Source organism: Quercus lobata, chromosome 4, assembly GCF_001633185.2.
Source record: "Quercus lobata isolate SW786 chromosome 4, ValleyOak3.0 Primary Assembly, whole genome shotgun sequence".
Classification (NCBI taxonomy): Eukaryota; Viridiplantae; Streptophyta; class Magnoliopsida; order Fagales; family Fagaceae; genus Quercus; species Quercus lobata.
In genome coordinates, this window is record NC_044907.1 from 44,931,162 (window position 1) to 44,945,443 (window position 14,282).

General features: G+C 33.3%; 1 protein-coding gene and 1 pseudogene across 1 annotated transcript; both read right to left on the reverse strand.

Moving 5' to 3' along the window:
• Positions 1–3,003: 3,003 nt before the first annotated feature.
• LOC115988189 lies at positions 3,004–3,089 on the reverse strand (annotated as a pseudogene).
• A 7,762-nt stretch (positions 3,090–10,851) lies between these two features.
• Positions 10,852–12,356, reverse strand: LOC115987195 (F-box/kelch-repeat protein At3g06240-like). The gene has a single exon (XM_031110699.1). The coding sequence runs from the start codon at positions 12,255–12,257 to the stop codon at positions 11,034–11,036; it is 1,224 nt and encodes a 407-aa protein (XP_030966559.1). The 5' UTR covers positions 12,258–12,356; the 3' UTR covers positions 10,852–11,033.
• Positions 12,357–14,282: the final 1,926 nt, after the last annotated feature.

A 14,282-nucleotide genomic window follows, 5' to 3' on the forward strand; every position in this document is an offset into this window, starting at 1 on the left:
TGTCCTCCTAGATTTCTTCCCCATCCACTATCATCCCTCAATGTCCTTCTCTCCAACGAAAATCACACAAAGCGAGCTTGATGAAGTGCGCTTCTCCGTTACACATATTCACCCATATGTATAGAAGGACTGATGGTTCAAGTGAGGCTTGGCACTTTAAAAAGATATTGCATCAAAGTTGGTATTGTAGTGTGTTTCTTTTGTCTTTTACACATTGATTACATTACATTTTATATATATTTGATGAAATAAGAAAGAAAGAATTGATAGAGATGAGAAGAGAAGAATGAGAGAGCAAATTTATTGGTGGATTGCTGCAACTGTGACGGGAAGGGACCGGGCTCAACTTGAAATTGTGTAAATTTGGTTGCCAAATTCTTAATTTAAAACCCTCACTTTTTGATTCTTTTTATATTTGTTTTTGCCTAAAAATGTGTTTTTTTAACGGCAAACGGAGAGGTGGGTTGTGAAAGACTAACAGAACTAGCCTCACATTTTTTTTGTTTTGTTTTGTTTTTGTTTGTTTGTTTGTTTTTTTTTTTTTTTTTTTTTTTTAATATTATAAGAAATGCCGTCAACATTAGCTATTAATCACCAATAATATCATTTAATTTTAAAAAATGCATTTTCTTAAAAAAAAAAAAATGAAAAAGGAATTGTAGTAAAAAGGCACAACAGTTGTTATGGATAATTTCATATGGAAGAGATGAGATTGAGAGAAATGGAACAATTATCACTAATAACAAAAAAATTATTACATTAAAAGTATACATATGACAAAATCAATAATGTAGTCCTATAATGATCCAATCAAAGGCTTTTTTTTTTATCTTTTTTATTTATTACAAATACATTAGTAATATGGTTGTATATAATGGTCAATCATCTCTCCTTTACAATAATGTAGAGAGATGAGTAATTGTTAAATATAAGGTTATTATTACTTTGAATAAACCAAGTATTTTAATTTTAATTTTTAAAAAAAAAAAACAGCAAACTTTATAAATGTAAACACGTTGGTGCAAAGTGTATGTTTCTAACTCATATATAAATAAACGAATAAGGACTATTTTTTTTTTATAGAGAAAAGATAGAATATATTGAATATCAAACAAAGAAAAATGTATAGAAAGTATCACCCCTAGCATAGCAAACACCTAGCCTGAGAGAAATAGAAAAAGAAATAACTCTTGAAATACAACCAAAAGAACTAATAACCAAAAAACTACATCCTGAAAGCAGCTTATGAATGTTTTTGGGAAGCAGCCAAAGAATGACTTTTTCATAATTTGATTATATAAAAAAAACGCAAAGAAAAAACACAAAGCAAATATGAAATATCCCAAAATTAATTGAAACTATGAATTGAAACTAAAAAAAAAAAAAAATTGAAACTATGAATTGAAACTTAAAACCAAATAACAATCAAAGCAAATATGAAAATTGAAAGTTAGAACCAATAATAATCAAACCTGAACTAAAAGAGAACTCTCTAGAAATAAGTCTTTACCTCTTCATGTGGCTTTTTCTCTGCTTTATAGGTTTTCTTTTTTTGTGTGGCTTGAATTCTCCAAAGACCAAGTAAAAGCATAGAGTACACCCAAAATTTATGTGAAAACTTCACACCTTTAAGTGCCTCATAGATGGTGCACTCCAAATATCAATCACACTTGGCTTGTCACCATTGATTCTATCCTAGTCCTACCCAGATATCAAAATCTAGTCCACCAAATTCTAAACTTCCTTCAACCTATTCCACTTACATAAAAATCAGAAGACTCACCAACCATCATTAACTGTTTCCAGACAAAAATTCCTAAAATTGAGATTGGGAAAAAGAAAAAACAAAACAGCATTGAAACATAGTCCATATGCATTGATCATCTATACCCAAAACATTTTCCCACATTTACTAAAACAAATTCACAAAAAAGATGTCTACCCATTTCACATTGCACCATTCCTAATTAAATTTGATTTATTTTCACAAATTCTCTCTGTTTCTCTAATTTCCTCATATCCAATTTCACAATCTCTTCGCTCTTACATGAACAAAACACATAAAAATAAAAACAACCCAGAAAAGAAAAGGATAAAAATAACAAAGAAACCAAGAAGAAGATTAGTTTGGTGCATGAAAATTGTAATTTTTTAAAGCCAAAACTGTTAGATGATTACCTAGGAATGGGAGGAGAAGAAGAGGAACAACATTGGAGTAGTGGTGATGACTGAAGAAGAACTTCTACCATTTCTTTTTTTGTTTTTCTTTATTAAAGTTTCAAAGAACAATTACAAATTCACTTTCTTCTCAGTTTCTCTGACTCTGTGTGAATGTTTGTGTTGTTGATGTGCTTGTTTATCGACTTAAAAATCAGCTTATCATGAAGGAGGGGGGAAAAAAAGAAGATCTTGCAAAAAGATTTTTAAAAAAAGAAAAAGAAAAAAAAGAAAGAAGAAATTTGAATTTTAGTAGTGGTTTAGTGGATGTGAAGTTATTCTGTAGTGGGTTATTCAGAAATTAAAAATGTAATTTTACTGGACTATGCTCTAATTTTGTCTAGGTACAAGGGTATTTTGGAACCAAAAAAATCCGAATCCAAATAGGGTAAGACCTTTAAATAGTAGTATAAATTTAGGGATGGCAATGGAGGAAGGTGGGGCCAAGGATGGGATCTTCACCCCCACCCCGCATAGATTTTTCTTGCCCCATCCCCGCCCCGCCCCGCCCCACATGATGGGAGAAAATTTCTTACCCTATCCTTGCCCCTTAAGGCCCCGCGAAGCCCCGCCCTACACTGTAAAATTTTATTTCTTGTTAATTTTCCCTACAACTATTACTATTTTTTCAAATAAAATGACATGTTTCATTAATAAAAATATACTTGAAATTATAAATAAATTTATCCTATCAAATCAAACTATTTTTTAGCAAAAACTAAATAATATTATCTAAATGTTTAACAAGATAATATAACAACAAAAATCTCATAGTATGACACAATAAAATAATCCAAACTCCTAATACATGATTGATGTCATCATATCGGCAATCAAACCAATAGGGAAACATATTCCTCATCATCTCGTTCTCCATTCACCACCTCATATTTCTAACATGAAAATTCAAAAACAAAAACCCAGCTCGTAAAATAGATACGGATTTTGACAAGCATAAAGAAGCAGTGTTGTTAAGCAAAGTGAAATCCCAATGGGAATTCCAAGTGTTAAGAGAAAAGGGGGTGTGTGATGGCGTACCTTATATTTTATAATAGCCAAATGCCCATACAAAATTACAAAAACAATGACATAGACAAATATTTAAAGCCTCAGACTAGTACCTCATTAAAAAAAATATATATTATGTTCATGATGAAAAGTAAGTTGAGAAAGACGTATGAATCGTTAATGAAATCAATAATTCATTAGTATATAAATTTGTTTCTAATAAAGAAAAAAAAAGTTAAAATTGGTACCTTATTTCCAACTTTGCTAGAGAGAAAAAAGAGGTAGAACCACGTTAGATAGAATAAAATAAGCTGATGATATTTTTGTTTAAATAGTAGGGATTTAGGGTATGAAAAAATTACAATTTAACTCTTATAATGCGGGGCGAGGTGGGGCAGGGATGGGGTGGGGTGGGTCTAAAAAGTGTAAACCCATCCCCGCCCCGCCAGCCCCGTCCCGTAGTGTAGGTCTAAAATCTCGCCCTATCCCCGTCCCACCACCTTTGCAAAGTGGGGAAAGCCCGCACGGGGCGAAACGGGAAAGGGCGGATCAAGCAAGGTGAGGCAAAATTGTCATCCCTATAAATAATTAAACTAAAATAATGAAGAAATTTATTATCAAAGGTAACAAAAATGAGAGATAGATAATATGTCATACAATGTCTACGACAGTTCACTCTAGCGACATTGACCCTATAGTAGCCATTTTCTCTTTTGGTGGTTCCACTTACCTATCAGTTATTTTAATTTAGCCTCTAAGTTGCCCTCTCCAGGATCCAATCACAAAGCTATAACTTATTGATCTCATACTCAATGAGCTACACCCGATCACTCGGGGTGGTGGTTGGCTCGATATCAAATGTTACAAACCTATGGGTAGAACTCACTATTGAAAACCAGCTTACAAAGGAAGGCCAAGAGTTTATAAATACATGATTAAACTTATACTTAATCCATGTAGGACACTAGAATCATAACAGGTTGATGCTCTACTTAGTGGTGGAGCTAGAAATTTTTCTTTGTATTACAGTATCCTTACAACATGACATTCTTTTTTTCTACCAGTATTTGGTTTCATTTTAATTTGTACCACAGGAAAACAAAGCCATCATTCATTTTTCTTAAAGACTCTTGCTAATTCATTAGTGTACAACTATACTGCCACACAACAAGACAGGATATAACAAATTGCATAATATTGTGCGTTTGGCCAACTTACTTGCTTAAAGATGAGACAAAAAGTGACATACTTCAAAAACATTCTAGGTCACTCGATTGTACATTGAGGACTGATAAGTGATGCCAAGCAAAAGAGAATAGTATTAACTGTGAATAGCATGAATAACTGGGGGATCTGCCATACAAACCCGAATTGGCTCGACTCTCAAAATGAAAAAACTTTTACTAGGACAATAGAAGCACCTTTGCATCTGCTGGAACAAGATCCTTAACAAGAAAATTAAAATCCAAAAGGCAGACCTCTAAATACAATGACTAAGCTTCCATGATCTGTCCAAATGACTTAAATTGATTGTTTGTTGCCATGCATTAGTACAATGTAAAATGAGGTAAAGAGTGTAGTAATTAACAACAATAACAATTGCAAACCAGGGCCTGAAACACTTGTAAGTACCTATATTAAGTGTTTTTGGATTAATCTCCACATGCAGCTTGAAGTAGAAGTCTAGCAAGTGAAGGTAACTACCAGTTTACCACAGCAAATCCCAAACAATATGCTAATTTGCATCACAGAGTCCTCTCATTGTTTTCTCCTATGCTCATTCTTCAATAAACCACACCAGAATGCAAACTTGGGGGAATTTAACTGAAGACGCAAGTGTTGTTTTAAAAGAAAAAAAAAAAATCAAAGTACTTAAAAAGGAACTAGCCAGTTAAGGTCCACCATTGCCAGTACAATAAGGAGCTAATTTGGATGGAAGTGATTGATTACAAAATAGACAATGAGACAAAGCCAAGAGGGCATAAATAACCAGTTATGCTAAAGTCTATCCATGAATCTTATTGTTAAGTGTTGGTTTCAATTTCAGAATCAACAAAGCACATTAAATAAAGATAATATAAGGAATGGGTTTGATAATGCAAAAGGATGGTGAAACACATCAAAACCACTCAACATAAATTCGATCACCATTGATTCTAAAAAGAAAAAAGAAAAATTGGGGACCATTATGCTAAAATCAAGGCAAATGCCACCTAGTTACTTTATGCGTCCTGCTCCTGCAGAATCTACACTGTTCATATCTTCTTTGCATAGACTGCCTCCGATTGTGCATGGTTAGTTACCTGCCACTCCATAAGAGCACTCATATTCTAAATTTTTTAGGGCTATTATACAAGAACAAAGATCTCTAAAGGTTAGTGTATTTATTTTGAGTGGCTAATTAATCTTCTTCATTATTGACAACCAACTATATATCACTTCAACAAGAGAATAGAAGTTAGGCATCTTAATGTTAGTATGCATATCCACTTTTTCATGTTACAAGTCCAATAGATCATGAGTACTACCAGCTTGACCAAACTACTCACCCGCCTCTTTTGACCACTAGGTTAGTTTCACTATTAACTTTTAAAATTCTGAGAAGTCATTTTTAGTTTCAGCTACAAGACCATAACAAGGCAGGACTCTAGGTCATCATCCATCAAACAACAGTGCACCGCACGCAGCAGAAAAGCATCAAATACACTTGGGGCAAGAAAAAAAAAGCTCCAAATAGCATAGGTTAAGAGTGACTCAATAAGCAATCAGTTGTAAGTCTTGATTTTCATTTTGGCAGAAGTAATTCAATTGGCAATCAAGTACATATACAATTCAAATTTTGAGTACCTTAATGGACAATGACTGTCCTCATTACAACGTATAATAAGGACAAACAATTCCTATAACAAACTGACTTAGGATTAGGAGAGCATGGGCTAATTGAGAGATGCTGCCTACAAGTATGCATTGGGACTTGAATAACATTTAACATAATGGCACTAACATGAAAGAAAAGTTACATTGCACAGTCAGTGAATTAAACGTTTGTTAGGGCTGTAGGGAGTACCCTGTTTAGGGCTAATTATTATAGTTTCATTGGTAGCAAAGTGCAAAGTAAAAATGTCAATAGAAAGGTTTGTATAAGTTTGAGGGAGTTTTTGTGTTTGTGAGGGGGAGGGGGGTGTGTGAGATTAAAATGGTGTAGGAATAGGTGGCAATTCAGGGGCGTAGTTTATTTTGTGAACAATAGAATTTTTATTTTCCAAAATTTTATGTGAAGTGGCTATATGTTTCATGAAACTATTGGAGTTATCAAAACCAGGTGTTTCAGCCAAAGAATTTTGCACAGGAACACAGAAATTTCCTACAATTTCTTATTTCGTTGCTAAGAATAGGATAAATGATAAGTTAAGTGCTTGGAATTGTAAAAGGAGTCAGAGCTTGTATTTTGAACATAATAGCAGGGTTTATAGGAAAGAAGTCTAAAAATTGTGCAGAAACAAGTCACAGCAATTTTCAGGGAAGCAGCAAAAGTTTTAAGATAGGGTGGTTAAGGGGGTTAATTAGAAGTTAATGCACAAATTATATGGGCTGCTTCAACAAATAAGACGTAGGCTTGTTTTAAATCTTAAAAGAGGCTTGATGAGGTAAAATTTTGAGCTTTCAAGAAGCTTTGAGCAATACCCACAAACCATATCCATCAACTGTGACAGTGCAAAAAGGAGAGAGTGAGGATGCATCAAAAAATTTTGTTCTTAGTTATAAAACATTGGGTAAAACTTTAGTGCCCTGGAGATATTGAGAAGAACCTTCAAGCAAAATTACAGCATCTGGAAGGTCGAAGACAGACATCCTATCAAAGAGCCTTTGACCCCATAGAAAAAAAAGTTCAGCTATTCTCAACAGCCTTAAAAGTGCAGTTTTTTCTTTTAACAAAATACACCATTTAGGCAAAGTGATATAACCATTCCAAATCACATTATTGTTGTGCCTTCTGCACCTTCCTTCCTACCATCCTAATATCTCAAACCTGAAACAAGGAACCATTTGCAGCCATAACCAAATTATAATTAAACAGCAACAACTTATCAACATTTTCTCTCCACTACATTTGGATATTCTTTACTAATTAAAATCTTTACTAAAGCTGCAGTCTTGCACAAAGAAACATTAAAGGACACCATTGGATTCCACAAAACATAGCTCCAATAGGTTTTCTGAAAGCCTACAATAAGAGTGGACATCAAACTTTCTATATTCCATTTAACTCCAAACCACGCCATCCTCTCCTCCAAGATGAACCTTCACTAAATCCAACAATTTAGAAAAGGAAGGCACCATGCCGTGCTCCTCCAACAATACTCTGCTTCAAAAAATCTTTGGCTATGATAAAGATTCGCCAATGCAAACAATTAAGAAGCCAACTTTAGAATTAAAAGAAAAGGTTTTGAAGACCTTGCTTCAGTGGATGGTAGCTTCAGGGAAATTTTCTTTTCAAATATCATTTGATTTTATTGTTCATTGTAATTTTAGATCTCCTATATAACCTTTTTTTTTTTTTTTTTTTTTAAATGGAACTGTCATTCATTCAAATATTCAACCCAAAAAGGAATTACAACAGAGGTGAGCTAATAAGCTCAAGCAAATACATAGCTTTAGCTAGTATACGACCTGTATACTTGATTTTTTTTGAGTAAATATTATTACTTATCAAAATAAGAAAAAAGAAGAAGCCAATTTGGCAATTTTACCAAAACCATCACAAAGAAATCTGGTTGTTATCCCTGGCATTGAACAATACAAATTACTTCAACATAAATTAAAAAGAAAACAACTGAGACTAGCTATAGTTAAGATTTAATTGCTATATGTAAGTCAAAGGACTAGAATTCTAGGGTTACTAAAGGCTATATTAAACAGCCTCTTTTGAGACATTGTAGATGGCCTTTTGTTAGATACTTCATGAAGTTTTATCTTTGAATATTTCTTAGCCCTTTGAGCCTAGAAAATCATATTTGATTGTTTCAACTTCAATATTGTTAGAATAATAATTAAATAATTGAATTCACCATTTCCTAACAACTTAAACTTTTGAAAGATGAATTTATGATATATATATATATATATATATAACTTTTATTCCACAAACAGACTGTATGTTGAGACTAGACTAGTTGATGTCAATGCAAGAAGTTAAATTTAATCCAGAATTTTTCTGAGAAGCCATTCTTTCTTAAAGGTACAAAAATGATTAGCTCCATGACAAGGCAGAACTCTGGGTCATCATCCATCAAAAAACTGTGCAACACATCCAACAGAAAAGCATCAATACACTTGGGGCAACCAAAAAAAAAAGCTCCAAGAAGACTAGGTTAAGAGTAACAAAAAAAGCAATCACTTGTATGTTTTGATTTTTGTTTTTATCATAACTAATTCTATTGGCAATCAAGCACTTCCACATTTCAAATGTAGTCTTGAGTAAAATATTGGACTGAATGACCATTTTGATTTCAAGATATACGAACAAACAACTCCAATAACAAACTGACATAAGAGAGACTGGGCTTTTTGAGTGATACTGCCTACAAGTATGAAGTGGACATAACTTGTAACGTCATGGCTCAAACATGGAAGAAAACATACGTGCACAGCCATTGAATTAAAGATTTGTTAGTTCTGATTATTATAGCTTCAATGGTAGCAAATTGCCACGCGAAAATGTCAACAAAAATGTTTGTAAAGGTTCAAGGAGAGGAAGTGGCTTGAGATTAAACTGGAGCATCAACTGCCAGCTATTCAGGAGCTTAGTTTATTCCGTGAACAGTAGAGTTATCAAACTATTGGAGTGGAGTGCCTGTATCTTTGATGAAACTTTTGGAGTTATGAAAACCAGGTGTTTCAGTTTAGAAGATTGTATCCTTCAATTGGCAAACAAATTTAAGTGGAGTGACTGTGTCTTTGATGAAACTATTGGAGTTATTAAAGCACGGTGTTTTCAGTTAAGAGGATTGCACAGGAACACATGAAATTTCCTACAATTGGCAAACAAATTTGAGTGGCAAATTAAAGTTTTACATTATTGACAACCAGTATATAGCTTCAAGAAGAGTACAGAAATTTGGCATCATAATATTTGTATGCATATAACAAACCACTTCATTATGCTACAGGAGTAACAAGACCATATGATCATCAGAAATACCAGCTTTTTTCTCCAAAAGAAGAAAGGAAAAAAAAAATCAGAGATACCAGCTTGACCATACAGACACACCCACCTCTTTTGACCACTAGGTTAGTTTCATAATAAAATTTCAAATTTCAGGGAAGCCATTTTTTTCTCACAGCTACAAGCATGATTAGGACCATAGCAAGGCAGAACTCTAGGTCATCATCCATCCAACAACAGTGCAACAAACTCAACAGAAAAGCTTCAAATACACTTAGGATGAAAAAAAAAAAAAAAAAAAAAAAGGATCCAAGAAGTGTAGGCTAAGAGCAATGCGACAAAATAAGAAACTACTTGTAAGTCTTGATTTTCATTTTTTTTCATAACTTATTCTATTGGAAATCAAGTACTTACACAATTCAAATTTAATTGAAGTGCCATAACAGACAAAATGACTGTTTTGATTCCAAGATATAAGGACAAACAGCTCCAGTAACAAAATGACATAAGAGAGCATGGGCTAATTGAGTGATGCTGCCTACAAGGACAATGGACAATGTACAAGGGAGACTGCTATTTCTCTGATAGAGGTTTAGGAATGAATTTATGCATTCTTTTCTTTGTTCAAAGAAAGTAATTTTATACCACGAACTTTAAAAGAAATCAGGATGAGTTCCTTTAGTATCAACAAGAAGTGGATTTGTGCTATAGAAAGAGAGTTTGAGAATTAAAATATTTGTCAATATCAAGTTGTTGAAAGTAAAATGGAACCTCTTCCAAAGGGTTTTCGGATATGACTAGTTGATGTCCATGCAAGAAGCCAATATGGTCCAAAAATATTCTTGGGATTACGTAAAAGTAAAGTGGTATATGGATGTTTCATCAACTGAATTTTCTCATAAAAAAGTTGGGTCACCAAAATCCCACCAATGCCCTGGAGAAAAGCAAATATATGTCACAAGACTCACAACCTAACAGCTCTACAAGCCTTTTAAGTTCTACCTCATTTACCAAACAAGTTTAGTGAACAAATCCCTTAGTAGTATAAACCTTAGCATGTTACTTTAGCATAAAGAACAGAATAGTATTGAAAGAAATACAATATTTAAGCACCTAAACATGTGATTGGACTCAGCTAAGCATGAGAAAATAGCATTCCTTATCAAGATACAACTCTTAGAGGCAAGAGAGATTGATTGCTTATCTAGGAACCAACTCTCTCTCATATAAAGTAGCTTCTTATTGTCAATATTAAGGTTAAATGCAGGACACAAACCAACAAAGACCATGTAGCTTGAACTAAGGAAGTAAGAACATGATCCTGGAATAGCATCGTGCTCACTTTCAGATATTCTTTTATTTTGCTATGTTTTTTTTAGTCAATTCTTCTTTAAATTGAAGTCAGGAGAGCTTTAATCTAGCTCTTCGTAACTCTAAAGGAATAACAATCATCCATACCACAACAACCATCCACATACAAATATCAAATACTTATTTATAATAGCCACAAAAGAATAATGTAATGTAAACATGGAATAAAAGTCAAGCTTTAGCAATACTATCTAACATGCCAACTACTAAAGGAAAAGGAATAAACAAGGGTTTCACTTCATCCATACCACCATGTCTTCAATCTTATATGCTAACCACCGACCCAGTAGTAAGATTCCACATTTGTTCCATCAAGTAAAACAAGACTCTCCATGAAAGTCGCTACATATGAAGGATGTTGGATATCGGGGTCCTTCTTCTCTTGTAAAGTTTCAATGTCAATTAAAGCATGCTCAAATCCCTGCCCCTCTGCTCGATCATTTCTGTACCAAACCATAAGTGAACCATAATCGGTCAAGGAAATCCAACAAGATACCCTTTCAAATGGTACAACAAAAAGCTTATTCCAAGACTCAACCACACCATAGTCTCCCATCACCCAAATGGAGTACTGGAAGCCAGATTCTTCAAAGAAAGCCAGTTTCCCTCTGAATGATGCGACACATCTTTGAAGGAGTGGTCCATCGATAGAACCATGAGGCAGTGCTAGCTTTCTGAATTTCTCACTATTGACATCAAACGCCATAATATCAGTTTCCGTCATGCGATTCTCTTCTTTAACAGATGACATCCAGTGTAAAGCCCCACTAACAAATGGGATTGGAGAAACCAAGTTTTTACAGAAAATTACATCTGTTGTCACCGAAATTTCAACCCTTTTCCACGAATCCGAACTTAACGTGTACATCTCAATCTCGGACGTGGACAAAGAACTACCTGAAGTCCTTACAACCTTATAGTCATTATTCTCGGAGCAATAAGCAAATCCGAGTGTAACATGTTTTAGCAATCCTAAGCAAGTATGAGACAGCTTCTTGAATCTTCTAGTACTGGGGTTCCACAAATAGACAACATTACCGGGTGGATAATCAGCGAGACACAATAAGCCATTGCAGGAACCCACTATTTGGACACACTTAGTAGGAAAATCAAAAGGAACTCCAATCTCAGAAATCCTATCAAACGTGCGGGCCAAAGCGACCATACAGACTTGTCTGTTAGTGGCACGTGTACTCTCCGACTCTATGTGTATGACATGAGCATTATCATGATTTATGTTGTTGTTGTTGATGTTGATGTTGTTAAGGTGGGTGGAGATGAAATCGGGACTAGCGATTGAGGAGTACAAGGATTTGGAAACACACCTTAATCTCATCACTGATTTCACCGGTAGCTGTCCCAGGATTTTCAGTACGACGTCGTAAGGAAGATGGTTGTTCCTGTGTCGGAGAGTCGGTGGTTCTCTCGTCTGGTACATTTTCGATTCAGATTCAGATCGGCTGCTAAACACACGTTGTTGAGGTTCGAAGATCATATCCAGATCGGTCAAAACAGGCTGAGACTACTGGTGTTTTCATTTTCTTGTTGATTAAAAAATAAAAGTATTTATAGGTACGGTTAGCTCAAATTGGTAAAGTGGTTGCATAGAGATCTGGGTCCATTCCAGCTTACCAAAAAATCAACTGGTATTTTGGTCTAATAATAAATGGTAGTTATTAGGAGATAAGATGAAACTTTACTTCTCAAAAAAAAAAAAAAAAAAGTATTTGAGGGTATAGGAGATAAGTTCTACAATCGTATGAAACTCATTGAGAAGAGGTGAGTTTCATACAATTAAACATCACTCAATGTTAAGAGCCGTTTGGTACATGTATTTAAAGAACAGTTTTTAGTTTTTTTGAAAATATATGTAGGTAAAAAAGTATGTAAAAATATATGTAATATTATTTAAAAACTGAAAACATATATTTAAATATATATACCAAACGAGTCCTAAAACTCGCCTGTCCAAGACAATATTTTTACCGTTGTGGTATAATGGCTAACCACTATAAGCTTATAGTCATTCTTTATTGATTGAGGGCATGTACTATTTAGTGTTTAAAATGCATCAAGCATTACATTTATAATATGTGGATCTCACATGTGAATGAGGCTCATATATTGTAAGTTAAGTGTTGTATGCGTCCAAAACATTATATATTTTTTCTTACTATAAAAACCATGGATGGTCTCAATAGATCACACATATATTCAATAACTAAAAGTTGTGCAAGCATGCTCACTAAAGTGTAAGACAATAACCAACCAAAAAGGGGAATCTTATACAATCGTGTTGTGTTTTATTTTTTTATTTTTTAAACTTTTAAGGAGGTTTTTTTTAGAAAAAAAAAAAAAATATATATATATATATATATATTTTTATAATTTGATAATTACAAGAGAGAAATAAGGATTTGAACCTTAAGTTTATGTTAGAAATACAAGAAAGTGTCAACTGTCAACTAGTTAAGTTACATGACTTTTGTCTTTACAAAAATATTATAGGCCTAGACCACCTTAAAAAAAAGAAATATATATAATTTAGGGCTAAGCATGGAACCCATCCAGCTCAAAAACCCACCCAACATGACCCAAATCGAAGGGCTTTAGGCGAGCCAGGTGGAAGTTTGGGTTGGGTTTGGGTATTTCTCTTATATATTTTGCGGTTATCGTGTTGGATTTGGGTTTAACCTGACCCATCCTTTTTTCTTTTTTTTTTTTAACATCGTTGGCAGGCTTGATGTTATATATTTTTATTTCTAATGAAAATTTTTAAAAAAAAAAATCAGTTCCTATTATAAATTAGCCTCTTATTTCCTTTTTCAATTTAAAACCTAACCTAATCACCTCATTTAAGATTTTATCATCTATACTATATATAAGAGGATTCCTCTTTTTTAATTGGACTTTTATGTGATTCAAAAATATCCTCATTAATGAAAAGTAACTTCTTTTAGAAATAGGATCATAAATGTCAAATAACAAATTTCATTTTGAATTAAAAAAAAATTCCTAAAATTTAGGATTTTTTTCATTCACGTTCAAAAAAGAAATTATAGTTACAGCTTATCTCTAAAATTTAATATTTTTATTTTTTTGAAAAAAAAAAATTATATTTCTAAATTATAATAGATGCAAATTATTAACCTTTATCCAAAAAATAGAAAAACCTCTGAGCACGTGCTCACATGTGTGCGCAGAGGATAGTCTTTTATACTTTCCATATTTTAATTTCAATTCAAATTAATGCTGCAATCACAAACTATTTTACAACATTTTTACAAACTATTAATGTGTTCAACTTCTTATTGGTTTTTATCTAGGCTCACCATTAACATCACTTTGTTATTTGCCAATAACCACTCACCATATCAGCAGTTTATAAAAATTTTCGTAAAAAAGCTTGTATTTCTAGCATTACTCTAAAAGGAAATCTCTCGATTAATGACCCAACTTATTTGAGAAAATATTTAATAACTTATTAAAAACTTTCCAAATAGAAATGTCAACTTAAATT

Excerpts from the sequence above, each read along its gene's own strand:
- LOC115987195 (XM_031110699.1), bottom strand. The coding sequence starts at position 12,257 with ATGATCTTCGAACCTCAACAACGTGTGTTTAGCAGCCGATCTGAATCT.